Below are 21,065 nucleotides of genomic sequence, written 5' to 3'. Positions count from 1 at the left end.
TCACTACAATAATCAGATACAAAATGACACACGTGTGGAGAACCGCTTAGAATAGACATTCCCTTGACAACCAGCATCCCGTGAGTCCAGTCAGAGTGAGATGAGCAGCAGTGAGCAGTGATTGTGTTTTTAACTGCTTTAAAATGACGTCAGACTCAGGAAAACGTCCTTCACATGTCCTTATTAAAGACGGCCGAGAGGAAGACGTTGTGTTCTGAGACGCATAAGCTGGACGTCCGTCCCACCGCCGTCTTTTAAAGATCAGAGCATGAACTTCGTCTCCTCTGCAGACCAGTTTCTGCTCCGCCATGCTGAACGGTATAAACTCTCACTGTGACGCGACGCACATGCAGAACAGGCTTAAACTTTCCGATAGGGAATGTAATCGGATACAGGCGTTTACACGGATATTATTCTTCTATTTAACAGATTATTTACAGGATTACCCACCTCGATCACTCAGATAGAAATTGTATTCCGAATGGCCTCAACTGGACTAGACTATTCCAATGGAAGTGTTTACATGGACATGTTCCATTCCAATTGAAATTAGGTTGCTCGTAAACGTGGCTACTGAGTTGGACTGGGTTCTCTTTAAATACTCAGTGTGCTCACAATCATCAGACTCGTCTGCTCTGGGAAGAGTTCCCCTGCATGTTGCTTGCAACTAAGCATGAAGAGAAGTCTTCAAACACCCAAAGCTTAAAAGTGCAGTATCTACAGCAACAGATCATTAGCAGCTCCCACACATTAGAAACCAGCACACCCACTATGCACCACAGTCATCTTCCAAAAGATGCAGCAGTTCCCAGATTAATGCTGCATCCACAAATTGGCAGCAGACAGATAAACTGGATATTCCATTGTTTTCGATGGAATATGGCTGATGGACTGTGCTTGAAGAAAACTCTACCACCGCCAGTGGCAACATTCCCCGGACCGCAGCAGAATCAACAGTTCAACTTTCCCAACTTCTGCCATCGACCGCGACAGGGAAATAAACCGGATATTTCTGGGGAGCCATGGATGCCAAATGTCTCAATGTTGAATTTGAGATGAGCCCAGAATTATATGACAAACAATAAGAGCACGGAACGTCCTCCTGCCTTTCTCCACCTTAGATTATCAGCCTATGCTGCTAAAGCCTATGTTTACTATCCATTTCTCGCCAGTGCTACAGTCACCATGCCAACACTTGTGTGGCTTCGTGCCGCCGTCAGTTCCGTCTGTCACTGTGTGGCTTGGAAAAATGTTTCTACACAACCGTGAGTGCAGAATCAACGTGTTACGGTCTGGAAATCACCAAACGGTGCTGACCTCTGGCTACTCTACAGCTGCACTCACTGGTCACTTTATCAGAAACACCTACCATATACGAGTACTCGGTAGGTTCACAATTACAGCCCATGTCAGCCCCCTCTACCCCATCCGTCAATGGACTGGAGCTTGTAGGCCAGAGCTGGAGAGACAGAGGGACTCCCTGCACCTCATATGACGTGCGAAACAACCGATTTGAAGTGGAAACGGGTGAGAAGAAGGAAAAGCTCACTATTAATGGCTGAAAAACACAGAAGTGTCCCTCAGAGGGAGAAACAGCTGCACACTGTACCTTATTGCAGTACAGCATCCAAACCTCGTACAGCCTCTCGCTGGATGCCATTCTGCGGGCACGCAGGGTCAGCAATGACAAACCAGGTTAGTGCCCCTGCTTCCACATCTCAAACTGAAGACAGGCGAGCAGAGGCCTCATCCGTGGATTATAATCCCAGATCCGCCGGATATTTCCCACTATAAAGGCTCCTTGTAGCAGGTAGCTGTGTGCTGTACGCAATACCACATGCCCTGCTTGGGTCAGAATCGGACCTCTTCCTGCTCGTTTAAGGCTGAGATTTTCCTTTTTCTGTCCGTCTGTCCCCTTCTTCCCTCGGACAGCGCACCGGTGAGGAGAACGCCAGCTGTCAGCTCTGCAGAGAACAACAGAACACAAAACATCATCTTTATCAGCAACTGCACTGCACGGCACCTGGACACACACACACACACACACACACTCCACACCACACCACACCACACATCCAGACCCAGCAGGCTGACCCAGTGTGGCCTCCAGTCCTGGGCTAGACTGACTGAGCCGGGCTCCTCACACCAAACTGAACTGCTTTACATGGTCATAAGCAGGGCTGCACCTCCTAAACCCTCCAGGACAGAGTGGCTTGTGGTAAGCTTGGTCAGGGCGAGGTGGCACTTCGGTTTTCCACATTACTGACCACCTGCTGAAGACCCTCAGACTCGCTCTGAACTTCAGACCTTCACCTTCAGCTACTTCCACGTCAGAAATGCGTGAGAAGCCACGGACAGACCTGCGCTGTTTAACAGGAGCTCGGGGTCAGTTCAACTCACCCTCACCAGCAGAGCGGACCGGGGCTGCGGAGAGTCGGACCGTCCGGCACAGACAGGCGGACAGGCGGACGGAGAGGCTCCGCGCTGTTTCCTCCGGGGCTCCGAGCCGAGGCTGAAGCTCCGAGCCGAGGCTGAAGCTCCGGCAGCGCCGCTAATATAAAACCTAAAACCCGCAGCTCAAAGCAGCGCTGACCGGCTCCCCTCCACCCTGACCCGCTCACAGACACTGCCCTGGACCGCGGCTCGGACGGGCAGCGCGGCCTAAACCCGTTTCCTCTCCTTCTTCCTTTATTTATTACCTTATTTATTTATTTATTCCCCTCGCCTGCTGTCTTTGCGACACTGCCCCACTCCTTTACGGTGCCTATGTGGAGCTGCGTCGTCGTCGAGAGGCGGGGCTCCGCGTCACCATGGAAATATTACAACTATTCATTTGCGTCTGTTTAATATTCATCAAATTTTGACTACATTAGAATAATTACATATGGTACTTTGGTACTGATTAGTACTGAATAGAGTATTTTAGGCCTCGATACTCTTTAAAATGTACTTTAATCCTTTTTAGAGGTTTTAATTTAAATTTAGCGCATTTTCTTTATTTAGTCGTTTTAATGACGCTCATCACCGAATCGACGCTGCGGGTAATAAAACTAATTAAAAGTTTCGAGGCTGTTTTCACCGAAACGACTCAGTAGCAGAGCTGAAGGCGGTGTGTTGGGTCACAGCGCCACCTGCTGGTCAGCAGTGTAATTCTCACTTTCATAACGTTTTGTATTGATTGATGTTTATTGATTTATTGGGGAATTTAGCATAACTGTAGTGAAAAGACTGACCAGAAAAAAAGTTAATTATAACTATTCTTTTTATTTTTATAATATTTACAAAATTTTCTGCCTCCTTATTCATTTCAGATCAAGCTGTGGAATAACTGCTCACCGAGAGAGAGAGAGAGAGAGAGAGAGAGAGAGAGAGAGAGAGAGAGAGAGAGAGAGATAGAGAGAGAGGGAGAGAGAGAGACAGTGTGTGAGAGAGAGAGAGAGAGAGAGGGAGAGAGAGAGAGACAGTTAGAGAGAGAGACAGAGAGAGAGAGAGAGAGACAGAGAGAGAGAGAGAGAGGGAGAGAGAGAGAGGGAGAGAGAGAGAGGTAGAGAGTGGCAGGTATCCTACTATCCTACAGCACTGTGGCAGGCGTCCTACAGCACATGCATGTATTCAACCATGAAAAGAAACTAGTCAGTATGATAAGCGATGGTAGCTGTTTGATAGTTAACTCATCTCACCATCACAGTGAAAAGAGCCCAGTGCACATTCACTGGCCTGCCTGCTGAGCAAATTAGCCCATCACAGCAGGATGAGCTGATCATGAAGCGCAGCATCTTCATTCTCTCCACTCTGTAAAAACTCTAAAGGCAGATTTTCACCACAAAGCACAGCTGATCTCTCACTGACAACGCCTGGCTGATGATGGGCGACTGATCATGGTTGACTGTCTCACCTTCCATGATTGGGATGAAGAAGTGGCCTTGCTTCGTACTAGATGGCCATCCCTGACCACCCCTGACCACCCCTGGTCATTCCTGACCACCCGTCGGTTACGCCGTAAAGACGTTATCCTGTGCTGTTGACCTGCCTTCACCTCTGCAATATTCCGTTCCCATTCATTTTAGCAGACAGGCAGAGACACATGGGACCTAAGCTTGGCATAGCACTGACCAGACAAGTGGTCAAGAAATAAAAATCTAATTTCTGAATTCTTCACCCCGGCCCTTTTTACATGTCTGATGCAGCACATCAGTGACTGGAGACGTTCACTGGAGATGCTACATTTCTGCTCCTGGCCACCAGAGAACCTCGTCCTACAGGAGGCGCTTGGCTTCCAAAGGGCCCGAACTGTTTAAACGTATGGATCAGTTTGTCATAGTAACACATTTGAAGCATTTAGGCAGAAATCTAACACCTGTCAGGTGTGCGCAGGCGTTTGAGTGGTGGCGCATGTAATGTGACTGATATGGTGTGCGAAAGTTTGCACTCCCCGTTTTGTTGATATTCTGGATGAAAAGTTTAAACTTAAACATGAACATTTTCAGCAACATTTTAGTGAACACTTTATATTTATTTGCTTCTTTGCTGATGTGTTTAACATATTGGAAAAAATAAAACATTAAATGTGCTGTAGATTTTTCAGCGGCTGCATTTAATGTTTTTTTTTTTTACACCAATCCATTAAACTCAGCAAACAAAAGAAATTGTGCATTAAAACGAGTCTCTGTAGACGAGGTGTGACTTATTTTCTCTTTAAAAAAATCATCAAAGCATGGCATTTGAACAGGGGCGCCAAAACCTTTGTGTATGACCGCATATATGCAGTTAAATGGTGTTTTGAAGCACAGCGCCCCCCTCTGGTCAGAAGCTGAACTCTCCCAACAATACCTGTGAAATATTGTTTGGTTAATGATAAATTAATATGGACTAATCTAGTTATAATAAGTGAGTCAAGCAAATATTCACGCAGATCACGAGAATAATCTAATAATCTAATAATCTAACAATCTCTCCATCTGTCACACTCACGCTGCTTACTTTAACTCTTTCTTACAACATCACACTTCAGACAAACTTCCTTCCAGTTCATTCCATTTCTGTCCAGTAGGTAATGAAAACCCCTGTTTAGAGGGGAATTCCACTGATTTTCCCAAATGTCTGCATTATTAAATGGTCAGGATGAGAACAAAGTTGTTCAGAGTGCTTCGATGCAAGATGCTCTAGTCCAGAGAAACGTGCAGAGTTAGCATTGTTTATAGTGGTGGTGATAGGAACCAGACGTCCAGAGTTTTTAATGCCTCTGAAAGCTCCCTGTAACATGAAATGGTCATGAGGAAGTCTGAGATGTCAGATGTTTATGATGGCTTTAATATGAGCTCCTGGCCTAAAATGTATTTTTACAAGCCGTTCGAGGCAGCGAGGCACGTGCAGAGCACTGGAAGGCAGAATAACAGCAGCTTCACCACCACTGTAAAAATAATAAATTGTCAGTAAATCACTGTGAATGTCTGTTTACATCTCAATGACTGACTTACACAGATCTTAAAAGAACCAGCAGAATGTTTAAGAATGGCTCTTGCGTGCTGATGGTCTTTAATTCGTTTGGGGGGGGGGCTGTTATGGTTCCCCTTTTTTTCCTTCAAGGTGAAAGAGTTCCTGGTTTGCTTTGTTGTCCGTATTTGTGTAGAACAGGGGTGAATATGAACGGTGCTGGGGAGATTTCAGGATTTCAGGATTTCCTGAACAACGCGGTGTTTATAATCTTGCCAGCGTTTTTGCTCAAAGAACATTTTGCATAGCTCCTCATCACTAGAAGAGTAAAACAAGAAGAACAATAATAATTTATTTATACCGGTTCAGCAGAACTCCAAGCAGAAACCACGTTAACAGGCCATGAAGTGGACGCTAGGTGAATTAATAGTGCTGTAAAGTGTCAAATGTACACCAGATGTAATTAATCAGTCGGGTCATGTTCGGTGTCTGAGGTTTGGTCTTTAGTCTGTTAGTAATGAAGGTTCTGTTCAGGTATGTTTCTCATTCATTGAGGTCCAAACAGTGTAAATGATCCCTCAAAGCTCCAGCAGTGGTTCTAAGGTCTGATTGTGAAGCTTAAATCATGTTCTCCAGGTGAAAAGTTGGTATTTGTTCCTTTTCATAACCGAATGTTTTAAAACAGAGCAGTAGAGTAAAAGCCTGGAGGCGAGGCGGGGTGTGTGGAGTCAGTCCAGCTTAGAACAGATCATTTCAGTGGATTATGGTTCAGTTATGTTCCCTGACTGAAGGCGCTGAGACGGAGCCTTGAGGGTTCCACCCCAGAGACAGGAGGGGAACTGACCCAGAGACAGTCTAGAACCTTTATTTATTTCTGAGAGTGAAGGTTTGCACTCCAGCTAGGAGGCTAACGTAGCTTACAAGTAATGGAAGCTTATAGCTCATCAATTAGCAGGCAAACCCCACGCCTACATCACCACACTACTATCCCAAATGGTGCTGAAGTGTTCAGTATCTTATAGACTTGCTTATTGCTGCTGTCGGAACAAAACCTCGTATCTCCAAAATTATAACTTTACAGGAAAAGGAAAAACCTACTTTATTTTCAGTGGAAGTCAATGGAATCAGATGTCTTTCCAAGCTGTTTTGGGCCGTTTCTTTGGTCCATTCTTCATTAAATATACACACAATGTAAAGGACAACAGTCATTTTCAAATTAGGTCAAAAACTGAAAAATGGAGATACGAGGTTTCGTTCAGACAGCAGCAACATGTGGTTTCTGACGCTGTATGACACGTTTATTACAAAAGAAGCTGAAGCCTGAATTTTGTCCACTTTCAAAAAATTATGTTGTAAAACTAAATAAGCATCAAACATTAGAGTTTTCACCAAACTGATCTAGGTGTAAGGAGCTCTAATGAGGTTCCACAGGGTTCTAATGAGGTGAGGTGAGGTGAGGTGAGGTGAGGTGAGGTGAGGTGAGGTGAGGTGAGCTGACCTGAGCTGACCTGAGCTGACCTGAGCTGAGCTGAGGTGAGGTGAGGTGAGGTGAGGTGAGGTGAGGTGAGGTGAGGTGAGGTGAGGTGAGGTGAGGTGAGTTGAGCTGAGCTGAGCTGAGCTGAGGTGAGCTGAGGTGAGCTGAGGTGAGGTGAGCTTGTCTGCATTTCTGTGTCAATCAAGCCAAAAAGTGTGCAGATTCTGCACCGATAAAGGCGCCACTGGATGAACCGCGAGCACAAAGTCCCACCTAGGATAGGTTTTTTGCAGGTCCTCCAGCTTCTTCAGTGTGTCAGGATCCACCAGCTCATCAAAGCGAGACTTCTCCAGCCTGACTACCTGCACTGTCTTACTGAGCAGCGTGAACCTGCGGCCGTCTCTCTGCTTCACCGGCAACAGATACTCGTTCAAGCCCTGCACAGAGATTAACACAAACAACAACAACAACAATAATAATAATAATAATAATAATAATAATAATAATAACACAAAACATCATGGATGTACTGCAAAGCCTTGGAAAGACTTGACACCCAAAGTGCAGCAGCTTCTGGCTGCAGACTTTGACGCGCTACAGTCAGCTACTTTTAATAATACTAATAATACTAATAACAATAACAATAAAATGTTACATTTACATTTATACACAAACCCAAGATCGCTTTACATCACAACTAACAACCTCAGGTCTAGACATTCGAGTCCCAGGTGAAGACTCAATTCAAGTCAGATTTAGTATCAATCCAATGCCAAGTAAATGCAGAGCCAGTATCGCCGATACTGATACTGTTTACTAATAAAAGCAGCTAATGTGCTTCCATGTGGGAGAGAGCGGTGTGTTACACTTTATGGGGGGAATCTGTCATTAATGTGCTAAATCTGAATAATCCATTAGTTCATCATGTGCGTGTTTAGACCCAGGACAGCAGAGTTTTTAGGCAAAGCCTGTGTTTTATGTTCAGGACCAATTAAATAATTAGAAAACTTCATTTGGCCCCTTCACTGCATTTCTCTGGATTTGGTAAAATAAACAAATTACTGGAGAACAAATGTTTTAAAACTTAAAACTGAACTTTTACTGTTTAGATTTTGGTTCAGAAACAATTATATAACATATCACTACATAATCTTTGCCTCTCTGAAAGGACAGTGACCACTGTCTCTGGGGGCGCTGGGGGTCTAGGTCTGATAAAACATCACACGATGCTCCTCAATCTCTCTGCTACTCAACCACGACAAGAGTCCACTCTCTTGTGCTGTCACAGGACAGCACAACAACAGAGGAGGAGGAGGAGGAGGAGGAGGAGAAGGAGGAGCACAGCGTGCAGCCAAAATGTGGAAGGAGTGGAGTTTGCAGACATGTCTACTTCTTCATGAAACGAGAGCCTCAAACTGGATGTAGAGGAGAGAAGAATCGATGCAATACGAGCGCTGGTATCGATATTTGGATCGATCCGCCAACCCCTACAAGTCAGCACAGGCGAGTCAGGCGAGGCCTAAATGTCGAGTCATATGCAAGTCGGTACGGATTCTCCAAATTTAACACAGTTTTTCTGAGCATGAAAAATGACCGCGAACACGGGAGAAGCTGTTTCAGCTGTTCCGATGGAGAGAGCACCACTCCTTTGTTGAGCCATCGTGAGGAAAATGGTCAGTTCAGCCGGCCAGTTTCTCCAGTAAGAGTCTTTCATGTGAATGGGTTCATTTCATGTCAGAACTGCATCAAATGTAAATCCAATGTACATCATCAGAAATATCCGTTGCTACGCCTCCGATTGGTTTGGAGTGTGAAAATAAGCCCTCGCTCTGCACATAAACTCCTGTCTGACTGGAGAAACTGGCCGGCTGAACTGACCACTTTCCTCACGGTGGCTAAACAAAGGAGCGGCGCTCTCTCCATCGGAACAGCTGAAACAGCTTCTCCCGTTTTGGGACCACGGATTTTGGATTATATTAACATGCTTTGACTAAAGGGCTTCATTACTGTCACGGTCATTTTAGACGGTCAGCGTTTAAATTTGAAGAACTCATACTGACTTGGGTAGGACTCGACATTTAGGCCTCGCCTGACTCGCCTGCACTGACCTGAGTCAAGACTTGAGACTCATAGTTTCTCACTTATTCTCACTTATTCCCACCTCTGGTTTGCATTACTTGCTAGCCACATTAGGTTCATAGCTGCAGTGCAAAACTGAAGAGGAGCTAGATTTCCTGGCGGAGAGGAAAAGTGTGTAATTCCGGTTTTGGAGCACTGTAGCTTCTGCTGAAGCCTGCTGGATCTCATAGGGCAGCAACTAAGTGATGATGAAGCGCTTCATCACTATCTTCAGCCTTAACTTACAAAAGTGCTCCCCTGGCGCAGGCTGTCAATCAGGAAGCAGGCAGATGAGGGCAGGTCAGTGGGAGGAGCTTGTGTCAGGGGGCGGGGTTTGTTCTTAGAAGTGCTGAGGGACAAAAACATGGCTGGTCAATTAAACATCCTAGTGTTACAAACACTCCCTGTCCACTTCATTAGAAACCTCTGGCTGATTCATCATTGGCCAGTTTCTGACCACAGAGCTGCACCTGACTGGGCATTTTTGAGTGGTGGACCATTGTGTCTAATACACTTCAGCTCCAAAACTACTTGCACTACCATGTAGGTGTCACTGCTGGGCTTAGAGTAGCCCACCACCCAAATAACGTAAGGTCAACATGGAGCTGCAGTCGAGGGGTTTACGGTAAAATTGGCAGGGAGTTCATTAAGAAAAAACAATACAACACACATGCAGTATTATTCAATAGAATTACAATAGAGTGCTCTGAAACACTCCTTATAACGTCAGGGTGAGTGGGCGGGGCTAAACTGCTGCAAGGTGAACAGGTAGACACGTGGATCAAAACTTGGTTTTCATGACATCACAGACCAAAGCCCTCAGAACGGCTGATTGACAGCTTAGCTTCTCTGTGTTCACGGTGTGGACGGAGGGACGAAGGAGATGCTCTGAAACTGTAGTAATGTTTGTTTTCTACATGAAATTGTGTTACTTTAAAAACCAGCGAGAGAAGCGAGTTTTGTCTGAGCGCAGTAATACGACGAGTGCCGCCTTTGGAACAGATGGTAAGTCAGGTTCAGCAGAGTGAGGGTGACGTATGAACACTCATCAATCCAACCTCTCACCTCCCATCTCTCCGCCCTTCAGGACTCCTGCTTCCATGGGCTCCTGCAAAGATACACAGGAGTTTATCTTTATAGTGTGTCCCAGTCTGATAAAAACAGTGTGTTTTAGGGGGAAAAGTCACTTTTCTTTCACGGTAAATAAAGTAAATAAATGTCTCTACGAGCAAAAATGCCTTTTCCCACCAAAGCCTGCAGCTTTTATCAGAACGAGTGACCAAGATTAAACCAATCATTTGGTTGCTGAGGTTAAGGTCAGGTTAGGATGGGTTAGGTTAGGATGGGTTAGGTCAGGTTAGGATGGGTTAGGTTAGGATGGGTTAGGTTAGGATGGGTTAGGTTAGGATGGGTTAGGTCAGGTTAGGATGGGTTAGGTTAGGATGGGTTAGGTCAGGTTAGGATGGGTTAGGTTAGGATGGGTTAGGTCAGGTTAGGATGGGTTAGGTTAGTTTAGGATGGGTTAGGTTAGGATGGGTTAGGTCAGGTTAGGTTGGGTTAGGTTAGGATGGGTTAGGTCAGGTTAGGATGGGTTAGGATAGGATGGGTTAGGTCAGGTTAGGATGGGTTAGGTTAGGATGGGTTAGGTCAGGTTAGGATGGGTTAGGATAGGATGGGTTAGGTCAGGTTAGGATGGGTTAGGTCAGGTTAGGATGGGTTAGGTTAGGATGGGTTAGGTCAGATTAGGATGGGTTAGGTCAGGTTAGGATGGGTTAGGTCAGGTAAGGATGGATTAGGGTAGAGTGGGTTAAATTAGGTTAGTTTAGGTTAGGCTGAGTTGGTTTAGATGGGGCACAGTAGAATCGAATATTTGGTGCTTCACCTGTATTCTGACGTGGTCTGATGTAGCGCTGACAGCTGCTGCTACAAGACGTTAAATCCACCACTCTGAGGACGTCACACTGACCCTGAACAGCACAGACATACCGCAAACGGCCGTTATTCCATACATTTATCATTATTCTGTGACTTTCAGATGGTTTGGGGAAACTGTGTCTTCTCTGAGATTTCAGGCCTCACTTTCCAAAATAAAGCATTAATCATATAAATAATCATATCCTATTATTTACTTTAATAAGACAAGCTGTGAGCACAGAATGCATTTATATCATTACCACACTAGTATTTTATTCATACTCTATTCATACTTCATTCACTGCAGAAGAGTGATCAATGTTTTTACTTTTCTGGAATTTTCTATTTAGATTATTATTATTCTTATTCTTATTCTTATAGTATACTCTTAGTCCAGCTTTGTGTTGTGAGCTTTGGAAGCAAATGATGATGAGACTCTTCTCCGTGTCTTCATTTCAAAACTTAACCAGAATCATTTCATAAAGTCAAATGAATAAAAAACCAAACATGCCTCCTTATTATTAAATGACACACAGTAATAATGACACTCTAATCTGCCCTCAGGTGAACAGTGAACATCAACAAACAAGCGATACCCGGTCCAGCCATCATGGAACGATCAATTAGATCCTCAACCGGCGGTATGGACTAATATTAAAGCCGTACCTCCGCTATGAAGATGATGCTGCTCATCTCGTTGTTTGCCTCCTTTTCCACTATGTGTTCAAAGCGAAAGCGTTCAGCCTTAGAATGTTCAGTTATGTGCTCGATGGACGAGGAGGACCATGAAGACAGCAGCTCCAGAGACCTGGAGTCAGATGTAAGAGTGTCTTCAAAACAATCAGAGAAAAGGCCTGTGGTATAATAATCACAGGTATAATCCTTATTATTGTACTATATAATAATAATAATCATAATAATAATGGGAAGAATATATTAACTATATTAACTTTATTAATATTAGTATTATAATTATTATGAAATAGGAAATGAAAATCTAAACTAATGCATGAATGATGTCAGGAAAAACTGACAAGAAACTAAACAACAAAAAAGCAGGATTAATAAAATTCAGGTTTTGGAAAAGTTTTATTGATTTTCTAAAATCATCTACAGAGAACAAACCAAACGTGGCATTTTCTGCCACTTTCATGCCCAATTTCTAAAGTTTAACACGCCTGGAGAGATAAAACAAACAATGTTACACGTGCCAGAACTTTTGCTCAGGCTGAATTTTATGTTAAGCTCAGAAAATGAAAAATAGTTGTGTATTAAAATGTTAAGACGCGCGTCTCTGCAGAAGATCATGAATTCAGGGGAACCTGGATGACTGCACATTTACATTGATGCTATGAAAAGACGATCATATGGTTTGTAACCAGGAGGACGTCGAGTTGAAGACTTCACTGTAAATGACCGCCACAGTGGGCCGTCGCTTCAGCTGACCATCGAGTCTGACCTGAAGAAGTTAAAGCGATAATCTGACTCTTTCTTCAGCTGCAGGTCCAGCCCGTAACCGAAGAATTCCTCCTTATCGATCACCATCAGCTCCGTCTCCTCCAGACACACCACCGTAGCGTTTCTCCGCAAGCCTTTAATCAGAGCCACGTCCTGCACAGCCAATCAGAGAAGAGCGCTTAACTTCAACATCTCTCAGAATAAACTCTGAACAATGATGGCTCCAAAAAAGGGTTTTTGGTTTGATGCCAGACGAGAACCACGTTTGGTTCCCTGAAGAACCTTCCAGTGGTTCTATAAATTGAATAGTGTGTTGTGACTAATTAAATGAACGTGAAACATTTATTATGCTAAGATCATTATTAGGATATCCAGACATTTGGGCAGAAATGCTTGAAATACAGTATGTGATGTATGTACATAATAAAAAATAAACAAAAAAATAGAAAAATCTTCACTTAGATGTGCCCAAAGTTTTGACTGGGACTTTTAAACTACAGTCATACATTTCCTATGTAGTTTATTACTGTACTTGGCAGAGCAGGAAAAACAGAAAGCAGGGATTTTTAAATCTACGTCTCCGTTTTGAATTAAAACGGCAAACAGACAGGATATTTAGAGTTTTATCATATTAACTTCACTGTCTTTTGTAAATAGACGCTTATTCTGAAACGGATGCCTGCAACACGTTCCAAAAAAGTTGGGACAGGAACAATTGGAGACTAGGAATGTTGCACAATGTAGGTTGCAGGTGATGCAGTCATGTCTGGATATAAAGGAGAAGCCAGGAAGGCGCTGAGCTTTAAGAGATTTACACTAAACGTGAAACAGGTTTTCTCCAGTAAAAGGTCTCCATTCGATTCTTTTTCTGGATTCAAACGTTCACATGATCTCCACACAAATAAAATCTACATCAAAACATTTTCCGGTTTATTTCCTTTCCTTTAGTGTAGATGTGATGTTTACTGTGTGAGTTCTGGACGTCGCATTGTTTACGTCACTCTCTGCGACACTGACCCCGAAGCTCATGCCCTTTTTAATGGTGATGAGCTCTTTGTCCACAAACGCGCTGCTTCCGTCTTTGTCTTTAGTCACGGCCAGCAGTCCAGACAAGACGAAGTAGAAGCTGTGTCCAGCGTCACCTCTTCTTATTACCACCCTACGCTTCCCCAGCCTGGACACAAACCAAAGGGTCAGTGCTTATTGACCACTACACAGCTCTATATGAAAGAAAGAGAATAGAAGAATTAGAATTAACAACCATTGGTCACTGCGTTTACACACTGTGGAATCAGACCTCTGCATTTAACCCGTCCGTGCAGTGAAACAACCACAGACATGCACACTAGGGGGCAGTAAGCACACTTGCCCGGAGCAGTGGGCAGCCCTATCCACGGGCCCGGGGAGCAGTTGGGGGTTAGGTGTGTTGCTCAAGGGCACTTCAGTTATGGACCGTCAGCCAAGGGGATCGAACCGGCAACCTTCTGGTCACAGGGCTGGTTCCCTGACCTCCAGCTCACGACTGCCCCCAATACTTAAAAATTTCACAGTTTACCCCAAAAATAGCTGATCAGCTGAGACGCTTTGCGTCTAAGCATCTGTAGCTCTGCACTGGAGCTACGAGGCTAATGTAGCTAACAAGTGATGAAACCCACCACAGGTGTCTGAGGGGTGGAGCCAGTGGAGCAGGTGCACTCCCACTTTTACTAGAGGGGGTGTAAACAGACACGTCTGCGCCCCTTTTGACTTCCGGCAGGAATAAGTACAGTTTACAAGTTTAACTTATAAGTTTGTATTTGAGTTTAAATATTTAAGTATTTAAGTTTGTATTAATTTGTTTGTATTGTAATTTGTTCTGCAGGTGAACGAGGCTGCAGGAGAACGAGGCTACAGGAGAACGAGCCTGCAGGAGAACGAGGCTGCAGGAGAACACGGCTGCAGGAGAACGCGGCTGCAGGAGAACACGGCTGCAGGAGAACGTGGCTGCAGGAGAACATGGCTGCAGGAGAACACGGCTGCAGGAGAACGAGGCTGCAGGAGAACACGGCTGCAGGAGAACGCGGCTGCTGGAGAACGCGGCTGCAGGAGAACGCGGCTGGAGAACAGTGATTGCGCCCTTTTTATGGCTTGAACACCTTCTGGGTGATGAGCCCAGCTGTCCGTCAGTGAAGCTTCATGATGGCTCCTGGGATGCTGGTGAAGATGAAGCTGATCCTCCAGGAGCGACCAGCATCTGTCGGCAGTTGTGATTGTTTACCTCAGGATCAGTCATGTGACGCTCTGTTCTTTTGAGCAAGAGGGTCAGTTTAGGAGCTGATCTGTTCAGACTGTCGCATACAGACCACATTTAAAAGATCATCTGAACAGACAAACAGCCTGCTGGACTGGCCATGGCGGAGCGACACATTTTTAAGGGGACAGTACACGAACACACCGAGTCGGGAAAGGATTAAATAGCGACGGGGCAAGATTACATCGATTAGATTCTGAATGTCTATTACTTTTCGATTAATCGCCCAGCCCGAGTATGAAATGCTGTCAGCTCTAAAAATGAACTACAGGGCATCGCAGAGCTGAAAATGGTGGGAGCGGTCATCCCGTCCTGAAGCCCGGATTCTCCCTAGGAACTTTCTGTTCAGTTCAAACCTAAAGCAGCTGATTTCAGACTCCAGGCGTGTCCGACTGGCTGACTATGTGGAGTAAAGAGGACGGTGTGGACATTTCATTACTCTGAACTACGCTCTCAACCTCATATCCCTTCTATATCAGCTGGACAGAAGACCGGACCTCTGGTATCGGACCACCCTGGCCAACAGGAGCTGCAGAGTGTCGCTGTGGTGACGGAAGACGTTCAGAGAGGTCATCGTGCTGTGGAGGAGACGCACTTCTTCCTCAGAACGCCAATCTGGACGCTTCTGCATGATCTCCACCAACACGAGGGGGATCTGGTCCTGCAGGAGAGACAGACACTGACCATTGTCCAAAACTACCCAGAATTCAATCTGCCCTACTCACACATTCACACCAGTCTAATTATTATATACATCAGAACGTTTGGAATCATCGGTCACAATAAAACACAACGTTAAAGGATTTCATCAACGTCCTGTTCAATAAATAAATAAACATGAATAAAAATAACAATAATTACAAAACACGAGACGTCGAGGAGGAACAGAACTGAGGAAGCTGCCGAGCACAGAGAGGGAAATTAACGTAAGATTAATATCCAGAATGAAGTTCTAATACAATTAACACTCGTGATGAAGCAATAAAATAATATTCATAACATAATATAATAATAATATAATAACAATAAAATTCACATCTAAGATTATAAAGATATTATGTTATAAAGAGAGTAATATCTAGAATGAAGTTCTAATATGAAGTTCAAGTAAAATGAATACACAGAATGAAGGATCATTAATATTGAGAATGAATTTGTAATAAAATGAATCTCCAAACTGAAGTTATGATGAAATGAACATTCAGAACGAAGCTGTAAGACAAGCATCCAGCTTGTTCTAATAAAATATATAATCAGAATGAAGTTATAAAATCAGTTTCCAAACTGAAGTTATGAGGAAGTGCACACTAACTTAAATATGAATATCAATATGAGTATTAACATTAATATTAACATTAATGAAATGAGAATTAGGTTATAAATGAATATCTGGACTGAAATGTCCAAAATATCTAGAAGAAAATTACCAGAATATCCTGCTGACAGCAGATTCATATTTCATTCAACACAAAAACAGAAGACACAGCAAGTCAGTATGAATTCAGACACAGCTGCCTTCGTCTCTGAGCCATGAGGAATAATACATTACACAACCACGGAGCGCTGCAGCTGAGCTGGACGTCTTAAACCCACCTCTGTCACTTTGAAGCTTTTCACGTCCAAAGCCAGCCCTTTGTACTGCACAAGAAAATATTCATGGAATGAAATTACACAAATAATACTGATAAAGTATCTGCCTATACCGTATATATATATATATATATATATATATATATATATACACACACACACACATATATATCACTGTTGTTGGAACAAAACCTCATATCTTCAAAATGGTAACTTTACAGGAGAAGGAAAAAACCTACTTTAATTTCAATGTAAGTCAATGGAACCAGAATTTTTATCAAGTCATTTTTCGTCGTTTATTTTGGTCCATCCTTCATGAAATTTATAGAGATTATTAAGGCCAATATGGACTTTCAAATTATGTCAAAAACTGAAAATCAACAAAAATAGAGAAACGACACACACACACACACACACACACACACACACACACATACCTTGGTAGCACACTGGGCAAGTTCTCCCAGCAGCTTCTCCATGCAGTAGGGATTGTTGGAGCCGGATATGAAGCAGCGGCAGACGCGGCACATGAGGACCACGCGGCGAGCGGCGTCTCTGAAACTGAGGGTAGTGGAGACGCCCTGAAGCCCCACCTGCAGCTCACACAGGGATCAATCAGTCGCTGTGATTCATTTTCCTCCTAAACCCTGGGGCTCTGTATGTGGATCAGTTTAATGTCGCACTAAAGTCCATTTCTGCTGCGCAGTCTGAGCGGATTACTATTACTGTTCCAGTAGAACAGCACCAGTTAGTACATAGTGCATTTCCCCCTTTTCACCAGCAAGAAAAGCATAAAACTAAAAGGAATATCATACCTGTGTTTGGCTCGTGCTGCAGGTCATGACAGGTCACTTCACAGCTTCAAGTCCAAACTAGAGCAAAGTCTGACTCCTTACACCACTCACTCATTTTACCTGTTCAGATATAAACACGTTCAAAAACATCACACTTCACGTTCTGTTACTCGATGACATCACACTGAGCTTCATCACAGACTGATCGCTAAGCCCCTCCCCTCCACAGAAACGCGCGATGAGTGCGTTTACATGCAGTGAATAGTCGGATTTCTGCAGTTATCCGATTGTTCAAATGGTCATGTATACACCACGCTCCGATCTAGAAATCCGATAAAGAGGCTTGGTTTTAGCTCAGAATTCTCAGAGATTTCTGTCAGATTTCTGAGTCTGTGCGAGATCAGACGATGGACATCACAAGACACGGCGCTGAAACCAAACATTAAATAAAGGCTTTAAATCTTCTTCATCTTCCAGATGATGTTTCTTCATATTTTCAGGTAAAGTGGCACAATGTTAAAAAAGCCATTACGTTTACGTTGAGTCTTCTTCTGTTGGCTTGTTTAAAGCAGAAATCTGATTACTGTCTGACTCCTGTAGACCTGGAGTTTCCCCATTATCTGATTACTGTCTGACTCCTGTAGACCTGGAGTTTCCCCATTATCTGATTACTGTCTGACTCGTGTAGACCTTGAGTTTCTCCATTATCTGATTACTGTCTGACTCCTGTAGACCTGGAGTTTCCCCATTATCTGATTACTGTCTGACTCATGTAGACCTGGAGTTTCCCCATTATCTGATTACTGTCTGACTCCTGTAGACCTTGAGTTTCTCCATTATCTGATTACTGTCTGACTCCTGTAGACCTGGAGTTTCCCCATTATCTGATTACTGTCTGACTCATGTAGACCTGGAGTTTCCCCGTTATCTGATTACTGTCTGACTCATGTAGACCTGAAGTCAGCATCTCGTGCGATTTGTCTCGTTCCACCTTAAATAGTGCAGCAGTTACATTCTGCCGGCTCAGGCACCATTTAAGGTGGAACCACCGAATCCAGTGAACAAACATCTACTCCCCACTGAGCTCTCGCTCTCAGACGCTGATCATTTTAGAGAACAGATGAAAACGGTTCAAAAAACGGAGTGAATCCGTCAGAACTGTGCAGTGGGATTTTCATCAGCAGTGAAGCTCCAGCAGCTCAGAGCGTTCGGCGCTGGTTCCACAGCACTGGATGATCTCCGAAATCCCACTGAAAGAGCCGTGAGAGCAGCGACGCCCGACACGCTCAGTCCAGTCTGGGATGAGTTTGACTGTGGTGTTGATGTCGTCCGTACAGCTGGAGGAGGTTCAGACTGAGACCTTGTACAATTAGATCTAGAACCAGGAGGCATGTAGAGAAGATCTCCACAGACCCCATCACCCCGGACGCCACCTGTTCCAGCTCCTTCCCTCAGGCTGGCACTTCAGCCAGATGAGGATCAGGACATCCAGGCTACAAAGGAGCTTCTTCCCAAAAGCCATCAGTTAAAATACCACACAAAACAATTCCAGCTTCAAACTGCACTTCTACCTAAACTCGTATACAGTATCAAGCTCAACACCATCCTCTGGACCTGCCGCTCAAACCAGTGTATGTTCTAGCATCTTACTCACCTGCCATATTACCCCACCTATCTGACTGTTACCCCACTCACCTGCCATATTACCCCACCTGTCTGACTGTTACCCCACTCACCTGCCATATTACCCCACCTACCAGACTGTCACCCCACTTACCTGCCATATTACCCCAGCTATCAGACTGTTAACCCACTCACCTGCCATATTACCCCACCTATCAGACTGTTACCCCACTCACCTGCCATGTTATATTTTTATATTTTATCTTATTCTCTACATGTGAGTGTCGTCTGATTCTGCGCTCTGTGAGCTCCTGTAACCAAAACCAGATTCCTTGTATGCGCAGCAGACCCCGCCAAATCAGATGAATCTTTTTGAATCACCCTGAATTTGGTCATCATAATGTGACAGGCTAGCGAACGCTGCGCACTGCATGCCTTCAGTCTAAAACTAAAGCTCTTTGCCAACGAAGCTACACGCTAACTGGGTTTTCTCTGGATCTTCAGGGCTGCTGCTGGAATAACGTCAAAAGTATCTAATGCTTCCCTAAAGTCTGAGACGCGCCCATTCTGTGTTTTAAACCGCAGTGAAGTGGCTCGGTGTTCTAGCTTGTGTGATTATGAATTCGTGCTTGACGAGATCTTTTCTCAGGGAAAGAACACGAGACCCCCCAGATTTGATACGGCCCTGGGGTGGGGGTGATGGTGGAGCACATTGATTGAGGAGCGTAAATAGGCCTGGTCCAGTGAGCAACTTCATTGGTTGCCAGGAGGGGCGTGTCTTCAAGCAAATATCATGGGCTTAATTTTTCAGTCTGGTGAAACTGAAACTGAAACCAACTGACCTCTGTAGAAACAGCACCGCTGACCCAGATCACCATTACGACTCATTCTGAAACTACATATCCGCTCAAAGAAAAGTCTGTAAAATGCTGAAGATTCTTTAATGTGGAGATTTTATTCCAAGCAATTCTGGAACATTTCTATTGGTCTACTCATCCTGTACTGTAGGACAACTGCAGAGCTCCAACGATGGAGAAACATATAAATCAGAACGAGTGGAGATGCTCGTTTTTGTGGAGGTTATGCAAGTCGACTTAAGATCCCTGAACAACTGGAGGCCACTGGAGGCGAGTGCTCAGCGCTGATGAGGTATGAGCTTTGGGACCTCGTAGCTCCAGTCCAACTGACCTCTGTGGAAACAGCACAACATTTGGCTTTAACTTATTCTAAAAATTCTAACTAACAACAACAAAAAGACAGAAGAACATGTTTTAAGAAAATGGGTAAGAATATATTTATTATACAACTAAATGGCTCAAACAGCTAACATAAAAAAACAAAGAGACTCTGGTACAGGGAGTCGGTCACAGTTACAACTGTTCAGTTCCTCAACAGTACGAAGGCGCTATTGACCCCGCCTCCAGGGCCGGAGGGCGGAGCGTGAGGCAGTGTTGGGCAGACAGGTTTACAGCACAGCATCCAGGGACAGATCTGGTGTTTTCACAGGGTTTTAATATGAGGTTCTGATTCTTCACAGGGAGCAAAAGGCTTCGGAGATGCCGTTTATAACACAACACACACCTACACACAGACCTACACGCATGCACACACACATGCGCACACCTACACGCATACACACACAAATACATACACACACACACACAGACCTACACGCATACTCAAACACACGCACCTACACACACACATATACACACATATACACACACACACACACACGCATACTCAGTTGCCAGTTTATTAGGTCTAATGGCCATTTTATCACAAACACTTAGTACAGTTACAGGCAGTAGCCCAGCTGCTGATGAACAACTGATCAGCCCCTGTCCACTGCCGCTGACCTCACGTTATTTAGGTAGTGGATCATTCTCAGTACAGCTGTGACACTGGCATGGTGGTGTGTGCGGTGCTGGTATGAGTGTATCAGAATGAGTGATGTCCACCACCTAAACATATTCAGTCAAGAGCAGCTCTGTGGTCAGAAGCTGACCATTGATAAAGGGCCAAAGGATGGCTAACAGAAACTGAGCATCAGCTGATTGGCTGCAGCCACTAATTATGCTTTTACATTATGATGGAACAGAGAAAACTGTTTTAAACAGAGACCGGCAACAGCAGCGCTTCTGCTGTCAAACTCATTGTTGATGTCCAGATGTGTCCAGTGTGTTATATAACAAAAACTTGTACAAGAGTAAAACCTGTTTTTCTACATTAAATAAAGAATTGAGCTAAAGTCAAACCAAAGCTCTACTCTGATAATCATCTGTCATTTCTGATGCTGTCACCATGGCAACATTTCTACACAGCTGATGGGTTTGCACTGCTTGGATGGAATAAGGAGGGAAATACAGCA

At 44.3% G+C, this 21,065-nt stretch overlaps 3 protein-coding genes across 10 annotated transcripts in view; all 3 read right to left on the bottom strand.

The window, feature by feature from the left end:
* Window positions 1-3,043, bottom strand: part of nbeal1 (neurobeachin-like 1) — a 93,918-nt gene extending 90,875 nt beyond the window's left edge. For 3 of the 4 annotated variants that reach the window (XM_037536373.1, XM_037536374.1, XM_037536375.1), the window contains exons 1-2: window positions 2,401-3,042; window positions 1,610-1,964 (exon numbers count right to left, since the gene is read on the bottom strand). In XM_037536373.1, coding sequence (XP_037392270.1) covers window positions 1,610-1,660 — 51 coding nt within the window. In that variant the 5' untranslated portion in view covers window positions 1,661-1,964; window positions 2,401-3,042. Of the gene's footprint in view, window positions 1-1,609; window positions 1,965-2,400 lie in introns of all 4 variants that reach the window. The other variant, XM_037536372.1, reaches the window with a different exon arrangement.
* LOC119262919 (cyclic nucleotide-binding domain-containing protein 2-like) lies at window positions 1,852-17,119 on the bottom strand. Its single transcript, XM_037536343.1, has 13 exons — window positions 17,093-17,119; window positions 16,715-16,870; window positions 16,281-16,325; window positions 15,185-15,348; window positions 13,415-13,571; window positions 12,399-12,550; window positions 11,606-11,747; window positions 10,908-10,992; window positions 10,091-10,133; window positions 9,272-9,374; window positions 7,138-7,344; window positions 2,401-2,551; window positions 1,852-1,964 (listed from the first exon to the last, which is right to left on the bottom strand). The coding sequence occupies exons 1-13, from the start codon at window positions 17,117-17,119 to the stop codon at window positions 1,852-1,854; spliced, it is 1,545 nt and encodes a 514-aa protein (XP_037392240.1).
* Window positions 17,120-19,963: 2,844 nt separating this feature from the next.
* The window catches only part of stradb (STE20 related adaptor beta), a 15,721-nt gene continuing 14,619 nt past the window's right edge, over window positions 19,964-21,065 (bottom strand). For all 5 annotated transcript variants that reach the window (XM_037536496.1, XM_017703647.2, XM_017703650.2 and 2 more), the window contains one exon: window positions 19,964-21,065. This exon is cut by the window's right edge and continues 1,233 nt beyond it. The gene's annotated coding sequence lies outside the window, so the exon portion shown is untranslated.

This window comes from Pygocentrus nattereri, chromosome 30 (assembly GCF_015220715.1).
Source record: "Pygocentrus nattereri isolate fPygNat1 chromosome 30, fPygNat1.pri, whole genome shotgun sequence".
NCBI classification, from domain to species: domain Eukaryota; kingdom Metazoa; phylum Chordata; class Actinopteri; order Characiformes; family Serrasalmidae; genus Pygocentrus; species Pygocentrus nattereri.
This window is presented reverse-complemented; position numbering and strand designations above follow the sequence as displayed.